Source organism: Sinohyriopsis cumingii, chromosome 16, assembly GCF_028554795.1.
Source record: "Sinohyriopsis cumingii isolate HCF-2022 chromosome 16, ASM2855479v2, whole genome shotgun sequence".
In the NCBI taxonomy this organism is placed as follows: domain Eukaryota; kingdom Metazoa; phylum Mollusca; class Bivalvia; order Unionida; family Unionidae; genus Sinohyriopsis; species Sinohyriopsis cumingii.
The window spans coordinates 79,836,653-79,862,960 of record NC_142976.1 but is presented as its reverse complement, the minus strand read 5'-3'; the positions used below and the strand labels follow the sequence as shown (position 1 = coordinate 79,862,960).

The following is a 26,308-nucleotide window of genomic DNA, read 5'->3' as shown; positions in this document are numbered from 1 at the left end:
GTACTTGAGACTAATTCAGATCGATTTTTTAATGGAGCAGTCATTTTAGTTAGCAGTGTGATTAGATCATGTACAATTTCTAAAAAGATCAATATCCAAAGAAATATAATCCACATTACATTAATGTAGCTTAGAGGTATGCCAGCATTCTCTCCACTGTGCATGTTTTAAATGCAAACAACTTCACCTTACATACGTCACTCTCTCAAAAGTACATAATAACTGGTGAGCGCACCCTTTATGCATTATTGGATTCTGACAAAACGCAACATTCGCTTACCCCCGAAACTGAAGAGCTTGACAAGGTAAAAAACTGCGTACCTCCAAAACTGAAGATTCGACAATGGAAGTGTTCCAGCACATGGTCAATTTTACGTTTTGCAAAAAACACATGTTAATACATTTTTATAAAGAAGTGTGCACTGTTTAAATTACAATCAAGATATATTTGATTTGTCTTAGCAAGTCGTGAATACAAAAGTAAGCTGGTTAAGGGTTTAGTGACCAAGCTGGTCAGTGTAGTTATAAAATCCGAAGTTGCATAGTAAATCGCCCGATAGCAGAGACGCTTTTTTAGTGGTGATAGCGCAGAGTGGTCACGTTAAATCAGATATCTCCCGTGGTTCCTTGAGATCTTCAGCATACGGGGTCTGCTGAATCTCTATAAATATTACTTACGGATTCGGCTAACAATTATAACTTTCAGTGGTAGTCCCAGTCTATTTTTAAAGCATTTTTCCATCTCTTATTTTGCAGGTGATACCTGAGTTAGGTCAAGGCCTTATTGGTATTGATTGGAAGGAAATTAATAATTCTTTAGAATATGAACATTAATGTATGGTTTTCTATGTGTATTTTGACGACAGTGTACGGTGAGTAACGAGGCATTGTGACTAGTCCGGAAGTGAAATCTGTGACCTACTGCACGTTGTTTTGTTCACCGTCCAGCCTCTCAAAAAGGAAAACGCCAGATTTCCTATGACAAGAACTTTCACCTTGAGTTAATCATATAAGATACTTAAGATTAACGTGTGATTTATTAAGATTTGGACACACTCGAAAGTTCAGTACTGGCAATCAACGATCGGAACATCGTTCGGCCATTTCCGTTGGGTCGCAAAATAACCCCGGAATTGATTGAAGGAATACATGTCGATTTGATGTGCTTGGTGCTGTACCTCATACGTTACGCGAGCCAAGGGCTATGTTATTCCGATTGGGATTTTATCTATTTCCGCATCCATGTTGTGGTGGTGCTCCACACTTTCATATTTTGTGTAGGAATTAGATTTTTAACGTAAAGAATTGCAGACCTAGTATATCTTAGGTGTTATTAAAAGAACTTTAAATTCTCTTTGTTTTTGGTGTATGGTTGATGGGTGTAATATGAGCTTAAAAATAAGCATGCTCCCTTGGACATTTTCATTTAATGGACTATAGAGGTATATTGCTAAAAAAAATAGCCGATAACTTTTTTTTTACAGTTTATATTTTTGGTAATTCATTCACTGCTCTTTCAGAAGCTGGTATCGTCTAGTCTAGTAAAATCCATTTTCCCTATTTTAATAAATGCTAAATATAGTGTACTTTAGAATACATCAAGCTGATGTTTTTAGCACATGGGAGCATTCATTGTGTTTAGCTGTGTGCTTAGATCATATACGTTTTCCATAAGTACAATATCCAAAGAAATTTCAGCCACAGTACATGAAAGTAACATGTTGGTATGCCAACATTCTCTCCACTGTGCACGATGCAGATGTAAATAGTTTCACCTTACACTTGCCAGTCTCTCGGAAGTTCATACTATCTGTAAAAGGGTCCCAAGAAAGACCGCATAGGTATTATTGTTGTATGATTCAGTATAGCTGAAAAGTTTAAGTCGCAAGCATGAAATCAGTCCTTTTGAATAATTCTAATCCCCCCCCCCCATAGAAGAGAGTCTATTAGTAGCAAAGTCCCTCACAAACCCAGCCCCCATAAGCTATACCAAGAAGCTTGTATATTACCTCGCTTTTCCGAACTGGAATGTATTATATATTTAGCCTTAAAATATAGTTCAGCCTCAAAATGTCAGAATATGCAAATTATTTCAAACACGGTATGCATAAATAAAATTTAAACAGCTGCAGCTCATGACTCTCATAAAACACATCCTGGTCTTTTTGCACGTGATATTGATTATTTCAGTGGTAAACAGATTTAAATTGTAATATCATTAATTAGACTCATAATTATTTTAGCCGCTAATTATATTTATAATTATTTTACATTGACTTGGTTTATAACTATTTTACCACTAACTAGACTTATAGTTATTTATACGTATCACTAAATTTACAAATATATTTGTTATGCAGATTTACTTAAAATCTGAATCTGTTATTGTGTACCGAGTTACTTGTTTAAAATGTATTAGTAGTGCTTAATATTGAAACAACAAACTTTCATTAAACTAATGAACAATAAAATTACATAAAAACATGAATTTTCCGTCATCTTTTGTATGAGCACCTGTTGTTTGCGTTGGCCTGTGACCAAAGTCTTTATTCTGAATTGCAGATTTAAAAGAAATCACTAAGATGAGCGTTGATTTACAATGAAAAAAGATGACCTTTAAAAAATAAGAGTACTGCTATATTCCTGTTACTTGCATGAATTTGTTTTATAATTATATAAAGACCATGGCAGATTCTTCTGCATGAAAGCAACAGTTATGTTGACAATGTCATTTTTAAGGAAATGAGAGAGTCATATGGGGGGCAGTATAGTTCTCTCAGCATTGGAAACGTTTCTGGCTTTTCTGTAGTATTTATGATCGCGGGGGTGGGGTGGGGGTGAACATGGTGCTCCGAATGGTTTCCTTTCATCAATGGGTATAGTAAGTAAAGGGAGACAATAAACACTATGTTTCCTTCCTCAAAACTATAACCTATAATGGTGTTAGTATTGTTTATTTATAAAAAGACTTTTCACGGCTTTTGCAACACTCGGATGAAGCGAAAATAACAAAACTGAATAAGAGACGACGAACAAAGGAAAATCGTTTGAAGTATGAGGTACATGTAATTCAATATTTGGTGATAGTTTAAATTACAGTTTTATGGGGTCTCCTGGTGTCTGTGTCGTCTAAAGCGCTCGCCTTTACTCATCGCTGTCATCTGACCTCTGTCCTTATCTTTTCGAGTCTCAGGCTCGGCCAGTGTGGGTATACGAGAAAGCTTGCGTGTAGCTTTCAATAGTTCGGTGGTCCTTACCGTGCTTTCGCTGGTTCTTCCTTACGCTTAAAAAATGGTGTTTAATCCAAAACAACAACACGTAAACTATGATCGTCAAATATATAAAGTCATTGTTAATGCGACTTTTCAAACGATGACTTTCAGCACTTAGAAGGGATCTTCACTGGGAGAAAGTTTTTATAAACTCCATAGTATTCCGCATCCCTCATTTCTGGTTCGCCTTCTTTATATGCCATTAACATTTGAGCTAAAATATGCTAAACGTAAACTGGTGAAAAGTGACGTACATTGTAAAATATGGTAAACGTTGGTAAAAAGTGCCATGCATTTAAAAAAAGAAACATGGTTTGCCCTGACATCGCTATCTGTGAGGAAGGAATCTATTTAAACGTAACAGAGTAAATTATATAGCATTTGTCTAATACTGATGAAGATATCTTTTTCACTTCTACCAATGTACATCGTGTACATCTCTCTCTCTCTCTCTCTCTCTCTCTGCAAAGAAAATATTAAGATAAACATTTTTTGGCAACCGACTTTCTACGTAAAAAGATATTTTCTTGTTAAGTGACATTTTGACAAACAAAGTGTCGGTTTAATTGGATTGAAAGGACAGATTTATAGGGTATTCGTGCACTAATTGCTTGCAATACTAATTAAAACAAGATAAAGACTACTAATTAAAACAAGAAAAACACTACTAATTAAAACAGCATAATTGAAAGCCATCGTTGCTAATTACGATACACTTGCTCACACAGGCTGAAAAGAGATCTGTTCCTTCATTCACTAAGTTAATTTCCATGCTTTGAAATAATATTATATAAGAACATGCAACTATTATTATTATTATTATTACAATCGGTAAAATTAACTTTCATCTTTTGTTTGCTTTGCTTTTAAGCTCTGATTTGCGTTATGTAGTTTTGTTCTAAGACAAACTCTACTACCAAACTTAGCCCTGTCATGCGCATTCAAGTGGAATTTGCATAGCACATGAGAGAAGAACGGCATTTGTAGCATAAGCATTATCTAAACCAGAGTAGTATAGCCAACAATTTTATATGATAACATTGCTGAATTCACGTAGCTTCTCTCTCTCTCTCTCTCTCTCTCTCTCTCTCGTTTTTGTTTATACTGTACTTACGTTTTCTTCAAGCGATGTTCAGTTTTATCTTCCTAATATTTTATTATGCATTGTGTTTAAATTTTGGACACTTTTTCTTTACATAGCCACTATTTTGCTGACGTGCTGTTAAATCCTAATGATTGATTTAATTATATCGTTTATTATTATTTATTATGACTTAATTTATTGCAAACTCTTCACTCCTCCAGTTATATCACCAGTACTGACTCGTGCAGTACAATCATACAACTCACACTGACGCATTTAACGTGGCATTAGTGTTTGTTTGATATGCTAAGTTAAATCTTCAGAAATTGGTAACACAAGAATTATGCAGTGGTTTACCTATTTCTCCTAAATATATCTTTCTTTATTTCTCCTAAATCTACCTATCTTTAGTTGTGAGACATATAAATGAATTGCTGAGTTGTTTCCACCATAAATATCGTAGTTATTTAAGTGAACATTTACAAGACACTGTAATTACCTTTCCACAGTAAGAGGCTCTCTAATTTGGTAAATTTGGAATGATGTCTGTTGAGAGTGCATTGTCAGAAAATTACAGTATCGATAGTAATAACCCATGACAATAGTAATAACCCATGACGTTAGTAATAAACCATGACAATAGTAATAACCCATGATAATAATTGATATTAAACAATAACATTAATATTTGTCAGTAATGTTTTAGTTCAATGTTACTAAGAAAATACAAACGAAATAATACATTTAGCTCACTTTTTAAAACGACAGCGTGCCAATTCTCGCAATTCTGTTGTTTCGAATTGAATATTTCATTTTCTCTGTTGTTAAAAGCACTTCTTACTTAGATATGATGTAGTTTTGTGTGTGTGCGTGTGTGTGTGTGTGTGTGTGTGCGTGTGCGTGTGTGTGTGTGTTTCTATTAACATAATATAATCTCTCGATAGTGTAGGGTATATATACAAAAAAGTATTTGATAGGAATAACTGTAGTATGGGTTTTCGAGAAGACATATTATATATCAATGAATTTTACTGAATTTACCTCTGTGGTAAAATGACAGTTATTGTAGAGAGAGAGATGAGACTATTATAGAATCTTATATATGTATATTCGAGATTTCACATTTCCCCGCTGAAAAAAGCAAACAAAACAGAACATAAACACCAAACACAACTGGAGATGCGATACTATATCTACAGACTGATAGGCCCTTACGACGAGTTAAGTTCGATTTAATAGATAAAAGAAATAAACAAATTCCTCTTACCTTGTGTGGAACTCGTTCAAACCCTTCCGGTGGATCAAAATTGGCAAGATCGAGCATTAGTTGGACCTCCGAAGCCAAAAACAGAACGTTTGCACTCCATTTTGACGGTCGTCTGATTTCGTCCCAACTTCCTGAGACTGAGCTTGTATCAGATCGTAAAGAACGAGTTTCGTCAAAAATATCTACATGCACATTGAACATTTCATTCTCGGAATCAACGGGTTTTAACAGTGCGTCTTCCTTGTAGGGCGCATCTGTATAACTTTCCGATGACATACGAAGTTCCTGTGGAGGGTCGGAAATTTCCGTTTTCTGTCCCCCATCCAATGATCCGTTCGGTGTTGCCGGAACAAATTCACAGAAAAGTACAATTTCTTTTGATGATTCTGAAGGAAAATTTATAGGCATACCACTGCCAACCTCATCCTGCTTTCCCGCCGAATTGCCGGGGTTGAAAACATCAGGGGCACTTGGTGTTCTGACCACCTGGTTGTCGGGTGACATGGCGTCAGCCGGGCGATAAATATCGACTACTTCGACTGTCATTTGGGATAATTTCAAGACATCATTCAAATTTTCCGACATTCAATGTTGAGTGTAATAGACTAACAGCAACATAAACGCACAAATAACTGAAGTATTAAATTTATTAAATCATAGTTCTGTACAAACAAACAGTTTTTCAGTATGATCCAAATTGTAACAGTCTCGCATGAGGTCTAAATATGCTCCATTCGTATCTACCTTATAAAATAATAGCCATATCGTACAAGAAACATGATTGATAAATTGAGTATGAAAGCATTAAGTACGCACTGTAATCTACTCCTCTCTACCCCTGGTGGGTTTACGTACGCACTTCCATACACAGGTTGTTACAAGTATTTAGATATCAGACGCTCAATTAGAAATGAGAAACACAAAATATCCAAACGTGGGACGCATCATATAGACCCGAAGGCCGTGACGTAAAAAACGATAACTTGTTAGAGGAGAACACGCCCGATATACTTTTTGCAGAACGCACGATTTCGTAATATTTTGCCAAAATTTACAGCTGTTCTTCCCACACAGCGAAAGACTGCATACCTGTTTATGCCGCCTCACTCGAGCACACATCCTTTCATTTAAGATGTGGTTGAATAGGAAAACCACTGTTGGGTTTTTGGAGGGAGGGAGGTAATGGCACCTTAAATATGATATTGGATATATTATGTCAAGGTAGTGAGAGCTAATAGTCTTTTTCAACTGAAGTAGCGTACCCTCGATGGCTTGGACGGGTATCGAACTCGTAATCATTGGATTTCGAGTTCGACACTCTACCAAATGAGCTATCGAGGAAGAAAAAGAGAAAAAAAACAAAAAAAACGACCAACAATAACAACAAAAGCTGTGGATAAAGCACGCTAATGTAATACAAAATTCTGAAGCGATCGTAGAGGTTAAGTTCTTAAAATCTATATGTTATCTGCATGGAAGCAGGAAAGAATTTATTTTTATCTACGTCCGTTTGACTGACCAATTCAGAACGTAGCCATTAGGTAGGTAAGTTGATATAAAGGTAGGAGGTAGGTGTGTGGGTAGGAGGATAAACATACATACATACTTATATATATATATATATATATATATATATATATATATATATATATATATATATATATATATATATATATATATATATATATATATATATATATATATATATATATATATATATATATATGTATATGGAAATTGTAAAATATAAAAAGTTACTTTCAAGAAATCAGTGTGTGCAAAAACCTGGATGGCAAGAAAAGCAAATTAAACTTGAGTATTCATTTCCAAACCGATATTTTGTGACTATGTTGTTTTATTTACTTAGAAAAGCCAGAAACGTATAAACGAGGCACTCGTATATTTAAACATACGTGTACGTTCGATGTTATATAACTGAACTGAAAAGCTGCTAGGGCAAGAGAAACGAGAACCAAATTATTGCGCTTGTGCTATTTGGTGGCATTTAATGGACTAGTAATTGGTGTATTAACGTATTTTGCATTCTTGAGATACGAACAAGATTGCTGAAGTATGAAGTACCAGACCAACTTAAGTTTGTGGATCATTGTTATGAGTAGGCCATTATGCCGATGTTTACTAATTTCCATTATTCTGACACGAACTCCCCCTATTGTTCCAGGTAGATTTCAATTCTTTATCTCACTATCACATCTTCAGCATTTTTAATTAAGTGCTTAAGCAAGTACGAGGCAGCGGTAATCAGTTCGTTTCGAAACTCTACAGTCCCGAGTTAGATCTCTGGTTCAGGGAGATGCATGTATCTGCTGTCGCTGATCTTGGATCGGTTGGTTTCTTCGGCTCTTTACTTGGTTTCGAAAATATCCGCAAATATTAGCAGTTATTTAGGAAATCCGCAGATCGAGACTTGACACCTGTCCTGCAAAACAAATAAACAACAGTTTATGACACCAGGTATAGCTCAAAATATGCACACAAATATTTAAATATAGCGACCCCCCTTATTAATAAAAGTTTAAATTTGCCACATATAAATCTGATTTGTTTAAGGGAGATCGGTGAGTGTGAGTGTTTTATTTGGATGTTTAACTTAGCTTGTGCAATTTTTCAGTCATTTCGCTAGTGTGGCACTTTATAGTGATGACTAGCACTGGGGCATCATGCCGCAGATATGTAGCAACATTCCCACCCAGTCACAGTATCCTTACACCAGGTCGATCAGTCTTAATACTAACCTCTTAATGATGAGCGCCAAGCGAGGCATCTGTTAGTACCATTTTTATAAGTCTTTGGTGTGACTAGGCTGGTGTTGGAACCCGAGACACCCGCATCCGAGACGGACGTTCGAACCGAGCGGTCTATGGAAGATCGGATAATTATTTAAGTGATAGCGTTTGAGTACAGCAACCTTATCAGGACTACATCACTCCCAAGCGAATCATTCCATCAACTGTTTGTATAAACGTGAATTTGTATACTTGAAGAGGCAGTAGTGTTTGGATGGGTTAAAATTTCGTGAGCAATCGGTAATTTCTTGAAACCGATCAAATGTCGATTAAAATCGATCAGTTTTGCACATAACGTCTTACAAAAGCAGTCACCTACCAAGAGTAATTTTGGACAAGATAACAGAGCCTATTTTAAAATCTAGTTATCGAATAATTTGTCAGCAATGTTGAACATGAGTTAAAGTTCTTAAACTTTCGAGTCCCAGTTTCTTCATAACGCGCGCGCGCGCGCACACACACACACACACACACACACACACACAGACCATAGCAACAGTTAGTCAGTCTACGTTTTCCTGCAAGATGAAAATATATAGAATACTCAGAGATTGAATTTAGACGAAATTCTCTCGAAAAACATTTTGTCTGGAAAGTCGATGGACACAATTATGGCGGTATAAGCGAGCAAATCATGAAAGCACAAGGAATTTGCGTCAATCTCATGTAATTCGTTGATACAAATATAATGATTTGCTTGAATGCATTTGCTTATAGTTGCATGAATTTGTTTGTTTAAATCCGTATATTAATTATCTTAATATGAGTTACGAGAATCCGTGTGAATTTACCGCTCTTAGATGACTTCACCTATGATAAGGATTTGAGTGCGCATTGACTGAAATAAACGTTGTTAAACCATGAAGTGATATTTCATGTATGCCAAGGACTTAAATGTGCATATTCGCTGAAGATAACGTAGTTGAATCATTTAATAAATTTCATTCATTCATTTGTGTAATTGAGACGAGAATGGAACTGTTATGTCTCGTGTGATGTTAATGTGAGTCATTGATGAAATAGCCGTTAGGAAGTACATTAATGTTATGAAACTTGGTTTGTTTTTGGTCTGCCATGTTTGGATTGACCAGATAGCCTTTGGTATCTGTTCGAATTCTGATAGGACGATGTCTGACATTATGATAGGGGAGTAATGATCTATTCCCAGTACGATATCTGATAGAAGATGTAGGTTGCTTCTCTGTTTATTTTGAAAGGAGAAATAGCTCCACTGACTTATCCACGTACTTACCTATTTAATTATCTACGTATCTACGTACTTACGTATCCACCTACCCACACAAATTTTGAGAGGAGAAAGAGGCGAGACGACAGAGAGTTTTGAGAAGAAAAAAGCGAAAGAACCAAGAAGAACAGCCACAATGAAGTTAAAGTGAACCGGGAAAAAGCAGGTTATGAAGTTGTACAAGGCAATGACTTCGATTGTTCACTCGATTCTATGATGAGCCAGTTCTATCATTTAAAACAGATCAGCTATTTATAAAAGTATATTTGTGTTTGAAATTCGGTGAATGATTTATTTCAAAAGAGAAGTCTATTTTCCTAATGTAATGTATTATCACAGTTGTTTATGTAATTGATTAAATTGTTGTATTTCACGTACGGGGGCTGTTCTATATATCTGGTCAGATCTCTGTTTATTCCATCTATAAGTTTCACACTTTCTATTAATATTTACTCGATATGGGCAACAACACCGAAGGCGATCACCCTCTAGATAACGATAACCAAATAAAGCGGACACCATGTAAGAAGATACAATCCGCCAATCAGCACCACCAACGTCCACAATATATATATATATATATATATATATATATATATATATATATATATATATATATATATATATATATATATATATATATATATATATATATATATATATATATATATATATATATATATAAATACAAATAACACTATCATACAGGTTAGAGAATTTTTAATTTGTATTCCAGGTTCGTGGGTAAACGGCACCCATCGCCTTGTCGGGGCCCCAAGTGGTCTAAAGCGCTCTCCGTTACGGATCACTATCATCTCACCTCTGTCTGCGTGGGTTCGAGTCTAGGATTCGGCCAATGTGGTATGTGAGAAAGCCTGCTAATAGCTTCTCGTGGGTCGGTGGTTCTTCCCGGGGTTTTCCAGGGTTCTTCCTCCACCATTAATACTGGCCGCCATGCATAGCCTATCGTGTGCTGAAAAATGGCGTTAAACTCTACAACAACTACAACAACCCTATCGCCTTGTCTGCACACATAAGCCCATATTCCCTCACGACTAAGCATACATCAGCAAAAAATGATGTTACTCAAGCGGTGTTAAATGCACTCGTGTGTAGCAGACACACTCGCATGACGACCTAATAATTAATTCTCATGTATCTACACAGTCATTCCGGATTCGTATGAAAGAAATCAATGTATATAGAATTAATTATAGAGAATTATAAATATACACCAGACAGAATGGAAAGTGCTATCCCTGGATTCGTTCATATATATATATATATATATATATATATATATATATATATATATATATATATATATATATATATATATATATATATATATATATAATACGTGTAATTTATTATTGTCTCTTGGCCACAAATGATAGGTCGTAGGTCGCTTACAGCATCAGTAAGTCCAAAACTCTGGGAATACCTCAAAACTTGATTTTAAGCAAAGTCTGTTACAGCATTTGTAATTAATTGGTTACAATGAAAGCGGCCGATGCTGGCTTAAATCGATTAATCAGCACAGCACTAAGTGGTAGTGGTGACGCAAACATAAAAAGCTCGTGCCTTCCATGTGTTGAAAATACCATTAAAATCTGCGAGATTACATAGACGGAAACCTTACAGATAACACGACTATCTTACAACTGGTCTTCTTTAGACAGGAGCATGGAAGTATATTTTCTTGTTAATTATTGAGTTGCTGATAAATGTTTGGAAAAAATCTATCTGACCTTTTTAGGTATTTTCATGCATTTAATAGATGGTAACACTCTTTCTTTACAGTTATTGAATATTTGGTTCATTTGAATTTCTTGCTAATATGTTTGGGTTGCAAATCTTGAAAGAGCAAGAAATCATGGGAGACCACAGATCCAAGTCACAAAAGTTGGTGAAAGGTGATGTACATTGTTGGTAAAAGTAAGTGGCAGGGGACATTTCGAAAAATTGGCCTGTGTCAAATTTCTTAACTAGATGATGTTATTTAACATTTTTGAGCTATTATTGTTTAATAATTAAAGACTTGAATATATGTGTGAATTAAGTGTTTTAAGCTGAAAAATGCATGTAAATATTTGTTGTTCGGGTAAAAATCTTTGTATTCTTTGAATTTCCATCGACTTGTCAGGTCACGTGAATGATATTCTGATATTTTTCTTTATTATATCTGTCCAAAGATATGTTTTTTTTGTTGTTACTTTTTTACCTCACTCGTGTATTTGTGTTATTTTTAAATAACTTTTTATATTAGGCAGGTGTACGCGGCATTCAATTTTGCATACAAACAGTCCTTTACAGCAAATCATCTGCACAGTGTACCGAAACGAAATAAAAGCAGATGCACAGATTATTGTAAAATGACAGGAGCACGTGTTCTGAAACCATGTACGATGTGTTGTATTTTTTTTTTTTGTTGTTGTTGTTTTGTTTTTCGTTCTTTCTGTTGTTTTTGTTTTCTCGTTTTTCCCCCGTTGTATTACAATCTTTAGCGACAACAGTATACTTTTGCCGATGTAGCTGATACAGATCTCAACGCTATCTATGCAATGGCTGTATGCACCAATCGGAATAATCATTTTGTGACGTCATCTTCATGTTAGTCTGGGTAACTACTTGACACAACTACCTTCTAAATGGTGCGAACAATCGACGTTCAACGAAGTAGAAACATCAAAGAACTGGCAGGTCATACACATTCAATTGCACGGTGTTTGACTGGTACCGCAGTTGAACTATAGAGCGCACTGGGGATGGATAGACATTTTAAAACCGTTATAAAAAGTATGCATCGTCCCCATCTTATTCCAAAGTTTATAGTCTCTATCTTAAACGGCGCAGGAGAAATTGCATGACGTTATACACGCACGTACGGAGAGTATCATATAATCAATGTATTTCTTACAAAAAGCTCAGGCATCAAGTACTCACGCATTAAGAAAACAATGAATATACAAAATTGAAATTAAATTATTAGAATCTAATGCTAAAGAATGCACCAGATAATTTTGTAATAATAATAATAATACACTTACATCAATCAAATCTGTCATGCTATTTCCAGGTCGGAGAATTTATTTGAAGGAAGGCAATCCGTGTTTGATAAATGCCTTAACTTGGAAAGATTGCCAGGTAATGTAAAGTAAGACACGAAATCCTTCCCTCACTCGCAGTAATTAAGGTGTTCCAACTTCTTCCTTCTGCAATATATAGTGTTGATATATACGATAGGATTTTCATTAGCAGTTTACTGGGAGAGAAAGAAAGAAAACCCCAGCATTCCGTATGTACTTGCTTACAAGAGTGTGTTAAATATCAGCTTTGTAGATTAAAATATATTTCTCCATGGTTGAGCAAGGGGCAGGCACGCTGCTCGCTGCAAAGACTGTGTAAAACAATGAAAATCAACAGATGTATCTGGATTTATACAAGTAATTTTTACGATAAAAGTCCACGTAGACTTGTAGCCGGTTGTAACGGTATGCTATGCACAATTGACACAGGACCGGAAGTTCAAAGAGCTTGAGAATTAAACAAGCTCATAAAATTTTGCTACACTGTGACGCGCACTTTCATATTTTTAAGGATGAAATCAAGTATTTTCCTTGGTATGAAGATCTTAATAGTAACCACCCCACTGATGATGCTATTCAAATGTTTGTATTGAAATTACTGGACATGACTTTAGCATCTGTCTACATAGCCCATAAAAAACATTACTGTCCGTTCGCATGATCAACCTTGGTACTTGGCTGCTTCTGTTGATTATCCAGCTGTATTGGCCATAGTTAAGAAAAAGTATTTACCACTTACTTATATGGTAAACACGTTACCATAATCGATGAAGTATATATAATTGTGGCGACATACATGTGGAACGCTGACGGGTCCTATTAAATACCGTTAAGAGGCACTAAGAACACTAATAACATTAAAAAGGTACTAGTAAATACAGAAAGACACTAAAATGTACAAACTAGAGCCTAGGTCGGGATTGGGGGATCAAACGTGTTTTGTCCTACATCCGTAAAACTTACTAGCAGACCATTACATGTCCCCCCCCCCACATCAACCACATCACGAAAATAATTCTGCGTGCGCCCCTAAGTACAAATAATTAATGGCAAGGTGAAACTATTATTCTGTAATGAATTTGCATCAAAAATGTGCTTAATATCTTTATGCCAGTACATGTATACTATGTCATTATGAATGTGTTTCACTACAGTATCGGTGTAGTGGTACTCCATGTGCTTTACTTGATCCAGATATTTACCACAAACACTTCATAACATCTAAAATGCCACAATTACTACAATTACAGTTGTAGCCAATAATATGAACTTCTTTATAATAATAATAATAATAATAATAATAATAATAATAATAATAACAATAATAATATGTACTATTAGACGTAAGAATGAAAATAAAATGCACAAAGAATCACCACAACTTTCTAAATGGTCACTTATAATTCATTTCAACATCTTGAAAGTGTCGTTCTCTGCTCATTTCCATATGGCAAAATTTGTTAAGTACATCAATATTTATATCAGGTTGTTAATTTTTTAGTGTCTCGTATGTACGTCCCAACTTTTCATTACAAATATATAATTTAACTGTATTCCCATGACTGAAAAAACTGCTGAAACACAAACTAAGTTTAAATATCAGTTACATTTAAACAATGATTGGGATACCATGGAGACAAGAATTAATTACAAGTGTTTATTAGTATGCCTCTGTACTGCATCACGTAAGGGATGCACTGTTAATAGTCTCTGTGAAAATCACCATATCAATGATGAGAGATAACATATTCTCATTAGATATCTTGATAATTTATATTGGAAATAATTATCACTGAATACGCAAGACGACAAATGATGTAACCCATTTTTAATGTGACCCATTTTATGTTACACGTATAAGCAACTGCATCTAGTTTAGAACTATCATATACTAATTTCATGTGTAACCAATCGTATTTACATATAATTTTTACTATTTTTTTCTTAATTGAAAACTATTGGTTGTATCTTACGTACGTTTGGTTTATTTATTTTTGGATGTAGGTACGTTTTGAGAACACCCCTGAAGTCTGTAGAATTATTGTCAGTAACGTACCCTAAAAGTATTGTCTATTTTTAAAAGTAGTCGTATTTTTATCTTAGAGAAGTTAGAAAGTTCTTTCACTACTTAATATAGTGTGTGTTGAACACACCAAGAAAAAGGAATACACCACATAAATCATCCAACTGTAATGGAAGACGCTCATGATGTATGACTAGATAACGGCTGTAATTTTCAGTTAAAAGATTCAAGTCACATTTTACTTGAATAATAAGCTCTTTCGTCCAACTGTTACATTTTCAGTGTAATAAAACAGTATAATATTTGTCAAAATTAGAAAAGGTTCACAGAAGCCTTGCACACGGCCCCCGTATGGCAGGCATGTCCATATATGAAATGAAAATACACGTGAACGATTATCTAGATGGAATGGCCTTTATTTCTGAAAATATATTTCATTTACAAATTTCTTTACATGAATATAAAAAACATGAGATGCCGATACAAAACCTTGATAATGCGTACTTATTGAAAACAGATACAAAACCTTGATAATGCGTACTTATTGAAAACAGATACAAAACCTTGATAATGCGTACTTATTGAAAACTAAGCGAGTAGAACTATTATATGTTATTAACAACGTTGACACATGTTTATACACCAACGGAGGTGTAAAAGGGGCACTTGCCCTCCCCAACTCACCGCACACGGACAATACCACTAAACTTTGCACACGTTTGACCGATAATACCACAAAATCCCATCGCCCTCAAAATATTTTGCACCGCCTCCCCCAAAAAAAATAATGCAGCTGCACCGATGATACACAAGCAAAGGTCCCTGTCGCGTTTTACTTCACTAATTCGTATTACTGTTACCACAAGTAAAGGCAAATGCATTGGCTTAATTGTGTACATGAGCCAAGTTAAAAGTGTATGTAATTATTACAACAGATGTTAACAGCAATTTTTTGGTGCTAATGACTCCGTTAAATAAAGTACAAGCAATCCTACATTGTAGTGTTTACAAGATTCTGCGGGACTAGTGGCCTTCACTACATCACCTCTACCACCCACCCACCCTTAAATGAAGCACAGTCAGTGTATACGTTACAGAGAGAATGCATATGTGATAGATAGAATTATTTTATAGGGGTGATTGTCCTGGTTGACTTGATACTTGTTTTCTGGCCCGGTTTTTTGTTGCAAGTGTTTCAGTACTTTAACGGTTTAACTACCATCATATGAATTTCTGTCTTTTTCTGATTTAAAATGAAGCGACATAAATGTCATAAAGGTATTCTTTATTTCGAGGCAGGAGCAAGTTTATGTTTGGAGAACTTTGTGTTAAGACTTAGGTTTCCCTGTGCCCTGTATGGTATGCCGCATGTCCTTCATTTGGACTAGAACAATGTTGTAGAATCGTAATAAAAGTTCACCAGTCTTCTCTGGTTGCCAGTTTTATTGCTATTTTTGACCTGTTGCTCATTGACTCTGCATTATAGTTGGTCCAAAAATTGTCTTTGTCCTTTATTCAATAGTCCATAATTCTTCAATTTGTTTTTCATAATAATCGATTATGGCAGTACGAGGATATCGAGAGTTTTCTTTCAAAATTCGGGTTCTAGCGTCAAACTACATAATATCACCTGCATGAGCAGCACCAGTTGAACCAAATACTTCGTTAATAATATAATTACTTTCTTTTGAAGTTTATGAGAAATCTGTTTCGCTTATGTTCACTTGAATCATCTTTTATATTTGGTTCATAATTTTTGCTCACATTCTGGAAGAAACACAATATCGATAGAACTGGTCATCATTATCATCATCATCATCATCATCATCTATATATTATATTATTGTCCTATATTTGAATTGTAAGATGCATTTAAGTTTCATTTCAGTGAATATTTCTTAATCAGTATTTACTGTTACTGTCAACGAACTCGATCGACCCTGTTGATGATGTTTGGATTTCAAAGCATGGCGTACGAATCAAGGATGGGCACAAAAGTTAGGACGTTCGATGACCTTTGATACACTGTGTTAATCAACAACTGACCTTTCGCATAAAAGGTTTAATTTGTTATCCACTCTTAATAGCATTGTTTTATCCTTTAGTATGAATGTATGAAATTACAAGCGATTCCAGAATGGACCCATATTCTGCCTTTTCTTTTGTTGCAGGTATTATCCAAGACCGATGAAGCACAATACGCTGGTAACAATCCCGACTCACCCCGCACAGAAACAATCTTAGGTATCTTCAATTTTCATTGATGCATTGCGTCAATATTTTAAATTCTGATATTAATATTCAATTGTGTTTCTATTGCTACATGACCTTTCCTGCTCTGCAACAAACTTAGTTCAGTGTTCAGTGGGAACAATCCCATGTGCTCTTCCACAGCAGTGAAGTAGCATGCATTACTGTTCAGTGTTAGGTTTCATTCAATAATTGAACGACGTGGGTTCAAATATTTTCAATGCTCCGTTAATAACCAGTACTTATATACCCGCCGAACCCATAAATGTACCTAAACCTATGGGTTCGGTGAGTACCTCAAACCTATAGGTCCTGCGAGTACGCAGATTTACATGTAAAAGTCATTTATTTATTTCCAAGTGTCTATGTTCGGCTTTCCATCTGCACCAAGATCTCAAGTTTACATGGCAATATCTTGAAAAAAGTATATTCAGGGAGAACTCATGGACAGGAAGTCCTCGATATTTTGGAGCCACCAGTCTAAAGTTGATGGTTGTTTTGCTAAATATGAATGATTATATCGTACATGTCGACATCATTGGTCAGTCTTCGTGAAAATTGAAGTGATGACTCCCTTTTCGGAAAGAAAATATTTACCCTATTATTTCTGGATGAGACCGCATACATACTGATTCTTTTCGATAGAATTTATTACATTACGCGTTACGAATTTTCGTGCCGTCTTATGAAATCTCACCTAAATTAATAAGTATTACATTAGGTGGTTTTATTTCATTAATAGTAGATACACCACTTAGGGAAGAAAAAAACCATTAACCAGTTTGTTTGTTTGCAACTTTTTGCTGCTAATGCTTGTATTGGTGTTGATTTTTCCAACCACCCTCTGCGTTAATAGATAATAACGAAATATTTTGAACCTCAAAGCACATCAACGAAGTGATTCACGTTCGATAAACTCTAAGGTGTTGCAATTGATGATGCGTAGTTTGTTTGAATGGTCCAGATTACATGCAGAAGGTGGGTCCACCCATATTTTCCTCTTTTCCCACACTATTAATAACCTTCCCTCTAGTATAAAGACACAGAGGGTGCGCAGTGGGATTTTTTAACGATGAAGTCTGATCTAGTTCACTTGTTACTCAAGCTGGCAGGTGGTATTTGTATGCTTTAACATAACTCTCTGTGGATAATGAGCTATGTCCGAATCGGATGTATCTTATATCGCTGCAAAATCCCTGGACTCCGCAAACGGTTGAGAGAGAGAGAGAGAGAGAGAGAGAGAGAGAGAGAGAGAGAATAACCCACTTATAAGGAACTTGGAAATTACCAAGGGTTTAGTGCTGTGGGAATGGCGTACCCTTACGTTTTTGCCGTTCGACATTGTCCTCCCGCATCTAAGCAACATGCGTTCCCTCATTTTTTTATTTAGTACTACACCACTGGATGTTACAAAGCTCCAAACAAAACACACTTTTGTTTGAAGTCCAAAAGTTTAGCATACTTTGTACATTTATTCTATTTTCCGTGTACTTTCTGCTTTTAATGTTGAAATTTCAAGGATTCCCCTCGATTTATTTTTTAGTCAAACTGTAGTCTTAAATACTGTATGTCGCTCAGGCACAGTAATGCACAGTAACAGGTATGGAAACCAAATTATCTTTTCTTGAACTAATACCAGTTCATGGCAGCTTTGTTTATCGTACGTAACGTTAGATAACGCTAGTTCATTGTGTACATCAAATATGCAGTTCTCCCGTTGTATGATGAGCCAACAATTAAGGGTCTACGGTGTTCGTTGTACGCAACGAATAGCGTAAATTCTTATCTGCCGCACATTATGCGATCGCAGATCTGGTTTTACGTTGGTCGCATTTAAACGCACGCAATAATTGGCTACAGACGATATTGCGTCACCACTGCGTGGATATATGCCTTATTCCCCAACAACTACACTAATATATACAGTATTCCCAATACTACATGAAAATATACAGTATTTCCCAACACCTACATGAATATATGCAGCATTCCCCAATACCTATACGAATATATACAATATGCAATAAAAACCCTGCATAAATATGTACAGTATTCCCCAACACTTACATGAATATATGCAGTATTCCCCAAATACTACATGAATCTGTACAGTATTCCTAACACCCTATATGAATATATACAGTATTCACCAAACCCTACACGAATATATACAGTATTCCCCAAACCATACACAAATAAATACAATATTCATAAATCTCTGCATGAATATATACAGTATTCCCCAACACCTACATGAATATATGCGGTATTCCCCAACACATACACGAATACATACAACATTCCCAAGCCCTATATGAATATATACAGTACACCGCAAACCCTACACCAATATATACAGTATTCTCCAAACACCATGAACAGATGCAGTACCCCAAACACTACAGGTATATATACAGTATTCCCAACACCTACACGAATATATACAGTATTTACAAAACCCTTGATGAATATATACAATATTCCCTCTACACGAATATACACAGTACTCCCCAAACTCTACACGAATATATACATTATTCCCCAACACACACAAAGATACGACCCTTTAAAAAAGTGCATGATCTCATGTACGAGTCTGTAGTACATCAATGGTTGTTGAAATGTATAGTTTATCGGGAGAAAACGTACATTGGGATACTACAAACAAGATTAGAACATTTGTTTTTAAAAACACATAAGGCGCCAAATTAAATGACATCATTATCATTGATTTAACGCATAAGGATATGACTGCTTTATTTCATCATCATTATTATTGTTACCATCATCATTATAACTTTCGCTAAAACAGATACAAAATATATTTTTGCATATCGATAGTGTATTGCATAATCTGGTGCAGATTTGACAACAGCAGAGAGAATATGATTTATTGCTTAGGATTGACGCCTTGCCAGACGCAACACTGGTACCAGCCTCCACAGGGTTGCACTTAATGAAAAATGAGTAGTTAAGTGGGATACCCTAGGGACAATAGGACTTAGCATTAAAAAGACCCCTGGGACACTCTAGGGACAATGGAAATTTAACATGGAGAAAAATCGTGGGTCACTCTAGGGACAATGGGAATTTAACATAGAGTTTGGGTCTGTCTAGGGACAAGGGAAATTAACATGGGAATAGAGTTTGGGTTTGTCTAGGGACAAGGGGAATTGAATATGGGATTTTTTTTGATTTTTAAAAAAAAAATTTTTTTTTAAAATTTAAATTTAAATTTAAATTTAGAAAAGGGGTAGGCAATGGAAAGGCTATCTCTTTTCGAGAAATATGGCTGGCCCTGAAAAGGGCCTTTGGGTTTATGTTAATATTAATATTAACATAGATGGCATCTGTCACATCTTCTTCTTCTTCTTCTTAAACTCCTTCTAACTACCGGTCCATACACAAGTACCCTCTTGAGACATCCTTGTCTTTCTATGTAAACTCTCCTCATCCATTGACTAGTATCTGTCCTATCAACAACAGTCCACTTGGACCTGACATACATGAGCATGTCCGTCCTAAACATCATGGAAGACACAAGGGTGGATGACTCAACTGTGGTCCACATCTTGAAGCGACGAGAATAGGTGAATCAATGCAGTGAACTGTGCTTATTTATAGGTACAGGAAGGATTGAAACGGATTGAATTCATTCACCAATCCGAACACGCGTTACAAAATTCAGTCAGCTCGCATCCAATCCGAAGAGAGCAGTCTGTGACGTCACGTGGTCTATATAGATTCGTTAGCGCTTGTGTGCAGTCAATCTATGCGACAGTGATTCAACATGAAGGAAACTCAGAAAACGATCCATTGGGGTGCACCAGCAGGGGAGACTGCCCAAGGGAACCCGGACTTACTTTCAGAAGAGGTACACTGGGATTTTGTGGATTTTCTTACCTCGCAAGAATTTGTTCCAGAACCTTCGTTACCTTCTTCATTACCGCAAGTGGAGAATTTTAGACAGAGACAGAAAGAAGAATTGGAGAAATTTATGCAACGACAAAAGGAAGCGGAACAAGCTTTTCTCCTACAGCAACAGCAACAGCAACAAGAAGAGGTAAGAAAAAAACAACAGCAACAACAGCAAGAAGAAGTAGCAGCAAAGAAACAAGAGGGTGAAAATCAAACGGCTACGGTACTGTTGGACATTTTAGCGGAGTTAAGAAGTCTGAAACAAATGTATCAGACTTCTTTATCACGACCGAAGAGAATACGACCTTCCCGAGCTAAACACGCCAACCCTGTGACTAAGCCTGTCGTACCACCCTTAGTGATTTCAACCCAATCATCAGAAGTAGGCCTTGGCCGTGGCAAAGGCTTAAGGCAGTTAAAGTTGATTGGTTAAACTCACCCCTACACCAAAATATAAAGGCCCTTTTCAGGGCCACCCACATTTCTCGAAAAGAAATACAATTTCAATTTGCCAATAACTCAAAAATAAACCCCACCCATTTTACCCTTATAGTACGTGTCTGTGTATGAGTGCGTGAGTGTAGCTTCTTATTTTAAAATCAAAACTCAAAGACACTTACCTTATATCATTCATGTATTCTTTTATCCATTTTTTTACAATCCAATTCACAATTCACCACAGAACACTTTAATTAAAAGTTCATTGACTTCTTCTTTCTCCTTGTTTAGTCTCTCTGTTTTTTGAATTTCTTCACCGTTTTTACCTCATTTTCTTCCCTTCTTCTTTTCTTCTCCTGTTTCTTTTTCTTCACCTGTCTTCTTTCTTCCTCTTCTTCCTCTGAAGAATCCCTCTCTTCTTCCGAAGAATCCCTCTCTTCTTCTGAAGAATCCTTCTTTTCTTCTGACTCCTCTTGTTTCTTTTTTGGGCAATCTGGAGACCAATGTCCTTTTTCTTTACAATAATAACAGGTATCTTGACTTTTGTCTCTTTTAGTCCCTGTTTTTGTTCTTTTTTGACGGTCTGGACACTCTGAAGACCAATGCCCTTTCTTCTGACAGATATAGCAAGTATCTTGACTTTTATCTCGAAAGGAAGGAGAGTAGTCCGTCGGCTGGTCTGAAGAGAATTTTCTAATGACCCCTCGCAAAGCTCTGACGAAACGTTCCATCTGGGTAGTCTCTTCCATCGTTGTGCTCGGCTTGAGAGTGAAATGAATAGTGAAAGGACAAGACACACACCCTTTTTATATACGCTGGTTTGCCAAGACTATAAATTAGTCTGTGGTGTTTAAACTTGAGTCATTTGACGTTTTGCACTCAAGATGAAACGATCCCATTCATTCGAGAAGAAAGAAAAAGAAGAAAGTAAGAGGCAGAAACGTGATCTATCGCCTCGTACCAGGGCTGAAATCTTGGCACAAATTCATGCCAGTGATTTTGAAGAGGACATGAGTGAACCAGAATCCGAACCCTCTAAACCAAGTTCACCACCCTTAGTCAACCCTGAAAAGTACTATTCCATTCGAGAGACGGAAAAGCGCTCCTCTAGAAAATTTAGAACCACGGCTTACACCTACACGGTGAAGTTTAAAGATTTCAAGGCCGACGTACCCTTTGAGAAAGCAGAAGGGTTTATCACCGAGATGTGGGATTCTTTGCTCACCTCACTCAAGCGACAATGTCAACCCAAAGAAGACGATCGCTTGACACTATCCATAGATCACGACGGTTTGAAATCCCCTGTTTGGATCGAGTTTAGCAGACCCGCAGAACTAACCCCTTCCAAAGTCATGGACAAGATTCAACACGTACAACAATCTAATGACCAGTTTGACATCACCGATGGTAAAGCCACACTGAAAATGGTTCACGTCTCTCTTCCTCAAGGGACAGGACGCAAAAAGATGTTATTGGTGGACGACCTTCGCAACACCAAAACAAGTCTCGTCCGAATTAACAACCCTCAAGACCAGATGTGCTTAGCCCGTGCCATCGTGGTGGGACGAACCTATGCCAACAAGAACGACACGGTAGAATGGAAAAGAACCTGGGAGAACATTCGAAAATCGAACCGAACCAAACAACGAAACGAAGCAGAACTCCTGTTGCAACAAGCTGGCCTGTCCAAAGACACACCCTGTGGCATTCCTGAGATGCAAAAATTGCAAGATGCCCTAGCTCCACGCTACACCTTGAAAGTGCACCCTCAAGAAATGCGCGGGTCTCTGTTGTTTCGAGGCCAAGACTTTAAGGACGGAAAATACATTCATGTCTATCATCACGATGACCATTTCGATACCATTACCAGTATCACTGGATTCCTGGGATACGGTTATTATTGTGAGAAATGTGATTATGGTTATAACAATCGAGAGCAACACAAGCATTGTGGATTGAAATGCCCAGGATGTTTGGCCTCTCCACCCTGTCTGAGCGAAGAACCAGTGCCTTGTTCAACTTGTCTGCGTACGTTTGTCAGCCCTGCCTGTTACCAGCAACATCTGAAGACGCAAGGATCACAGCAGAAATGTGCTTGTCAACTCTTGAGATTGTGCCCAACCTGTGGACAAGGCATACTTACCAACAATGCCAAGGCACACGTATGTCGAGGAAAGAAAAAATGTCACATTTGTCACCACATCGTGGACTTGGAACACGAATGCTACGTGCAAAAATACCAACCCCCACCAGAGAAAGAGGACGGTCACAAGAAGAAAGGCAATTTCATCTTTTTCGATTTCGAATGCATGCAAGAGACTGGCATTCACATCCCTAATTTCTGCGTGGCTCATCGAGCGTGCGAGAAGTGCATTCAAGAACCTATCTTCAGTCATTGCCCTCACTGCAGCAAGATTCCTGGCGGACGTGAAAAAATCTTTCGGGGACCAAACACGTTAGCCGATTTTGCCCAATGGGTCTTAGACCCCATCGACAAGACGTGGAGCCAAGAGGACATCGAACGTTACGGAGATTGTCATCGTCATGCCACGGTGATGGCTCACAATTTCTCCGGATACGATGGACAGTTTCTTTTGAGGTACTATACGGAACATGGCACCGAACGTCCTAAAGTGATTTTGAACGGAGCCAAAATCATTTTCATGCAAGTGGGACAAGTACAGTTTAAAGATTCGATGAGTTACTTGGCCATGCCTTTGAGCCGAATGCCTAAAACGTTTGGAATGACAGAAATGGCTAAAGGGTACTTTCCACACTTTTTCAATACGGAAGCCAATCAACATGCTGTTCTACCCCATTTGTCTGAGGCTCACTATTACGACCCCGACAACATGCGTACCGAACAACGAGAAGCTTTCTACGCTTGGTACCAAGCTCACGCCTCGGACCCTTTCGACTTTCAGGAAGAAATGTTAAAGTATTGTCGTTCCGACGTGGACATTTTACGGCGTTGCTGTGGAAAATTTCGAGAACTGTTCATGGAACACGGAGGGGTCGATCCTTTGAAAGAAGCTTGCACCATTGCCAAAGCGTGTTCCTTAGTGTACCGCCAACGATTCATGCCTGAAAACACCGTGGCTGTCATCAGTCCTCAAACGACCCACTATGTCAAGCGTCAATACTCGGTCAAAGCCCTACGTTGGTTACATTACTTGTGCGACAAGGAAGACAAATGGATTCAGCATGCCCGCAACGGAGGAGGCGAAAAGACCATCGGAACGTATTCGCTCGATGGCTGGGACTTAGAAAACCCCAAGATCGTGTACGAGTTTAACGGTTGCTTATTTCACTGATGTCCCGTCTGTTACCCTGACCGTGGCACTAAAAATCAGTTTTTGCAACGAACCATGGAAGACTTGTACCAGGACACTTGTCAGCGACGCCTAAAGTTAGAACAGCAAGGATACCAAGTGGTGGAAATGTGGGAACACGAGTACGATCACCGTTTGAAAACCGATCCCGAGTTTAAACGCCTCGTGGAAAGTTACCAGTTCATGGACCCGCTGAACCCGAGGGATAGTTTGTACGGAGGAAGGACCAATGCCACCTGTTTGCTGTACCAAGCCGACGAAGAGAAAGGAGAAGAAATCAAATACTTGGACGTGTGTTCGCTGTATCCCTACGTGTGCAAATATTGTCGCTTTCCTGTAGGGCACCCGCAATTGTTCACGGAACACATCGACCTGAAAAACATTCGACAATACGAAGGCTTGATCAAGTGTAAAGTTTTGCCTCCCACGAACCTATACCATCCCGTCTTACCTCACCATTGTCAAGGCAAACTGATGTTTCCATTGTGCCGTACTTGTGCCGAAACGTGCAACCAGGACCAACCTTGCCATCACAGCCAGGAAGAACGTGCCTTGACGGGAACCTGGGTCAGCGTGGAATTGTTCAAAGCTTTGGACATGGGATACCACCTGTTAGAAGTGTACGAAATTTGCCACTTTCCCAAGACACAACAGTACCACAAGGGTGACCCTACTCAGAAAGGCATTTTCGCCGACTACGTGGATGCCTTTTTGAAACTGAAACAAGAAGCCAGCGGCTATCCTTCCTGGTGTCACACTCCCGAAGACCAAATACAATTCAAAGAGAAATACTACGCGCAAGAAGGCATCTCTTTAGACCACATCGAAAAAAGCGAAGGCAGGCGATCGTTTGCCAAAGTGATGTGAAATTGCTTGTGGGGAAAAATAGCACAATGACCGTGTTTACCCAAGACGGAATATTTGACAGAACCTTCCCGCTACTTCCAGATGATTCACGACAAAACCAAATACATGAAACACGTGGACGTCGTTCGAGAGGATTTGATCTTGGTCAATTACGAAGAAGATCTGGACTTTGTACAAGACGACCCTTTTGGAAATGTCATCATTGCGGCTTACGTGACAGCTCATGCTCGCTTAAAATTGTACGAAGCTTTAGAACTGTTAGAAGAACGCGTCCTGTACTTTGACACGGACAGTTGCATTTACATCCATCACCCGATTCAACAGCACCCTGACATCGAAGGAGACCGTTTAGGAGCCTGGACAGACGAGCATCCCGACGACAAGATTCTAAGTTTCGTCAGTGGTGGTCCCAAAAATTACGGCTACGAATACCGGGACAAACAAGGAGAAGTGCACACGACGTGCAAAGTGAAAGGACTGACTCTGAATCATCGTACCAGTCGAGTGGTCAACTTTGGGGTATTGAAAGAAGCCTTGCAGTCGAGAGGGGATGGAAACTTTAAAGTGACCACCTATCAACCGAACAAGATTGTACGTTTACCCACTCACCACATCGTCAGTCGACCCTTGGAAAAAGTCTATCAAATTGTATACCAGAAGCGAGTGCGACTTCCCAATCACTTCACCTTACCGTACGGTCACGTCGGTATTGGTC

At 37.5% G+C, this 26,308-nt stretch overlaps 1 protein-coding gene across 2 annotated transcripts in view; it reads right to left on the bottom strand.

Annotated features, from left to right (window-relative positions):
• The window catches only part of LOC149780873 (sodium-dependent dopamine transporter-like), a 183,231-nt gene extending 176,287 nt beyond the window's left edge, over positions 1 to 6,944 (bottom strand). The window contains exon 1 of one of the 2 annotated variants that reach the window (XR_016415159.1): positions 5,624 to 6,944. Coding sequence is in view for 1 of the 2 variants with exons in the window: in XM_089937971.1 (XP_089794097.1) it covers positions 5,624 to 6,208 (585 nt within the window). In the remaining variant the exon portion in view is untranslated. The remainder of the gene's footprint in view (positions 1 to 5,623) is intronic. The other variant, XM_089937971.1, reaches the window with a different exon arrangement.
• Between the last annotated feature and the right edge of the window lie 19,364 nt (positions 6,945 to 26,308).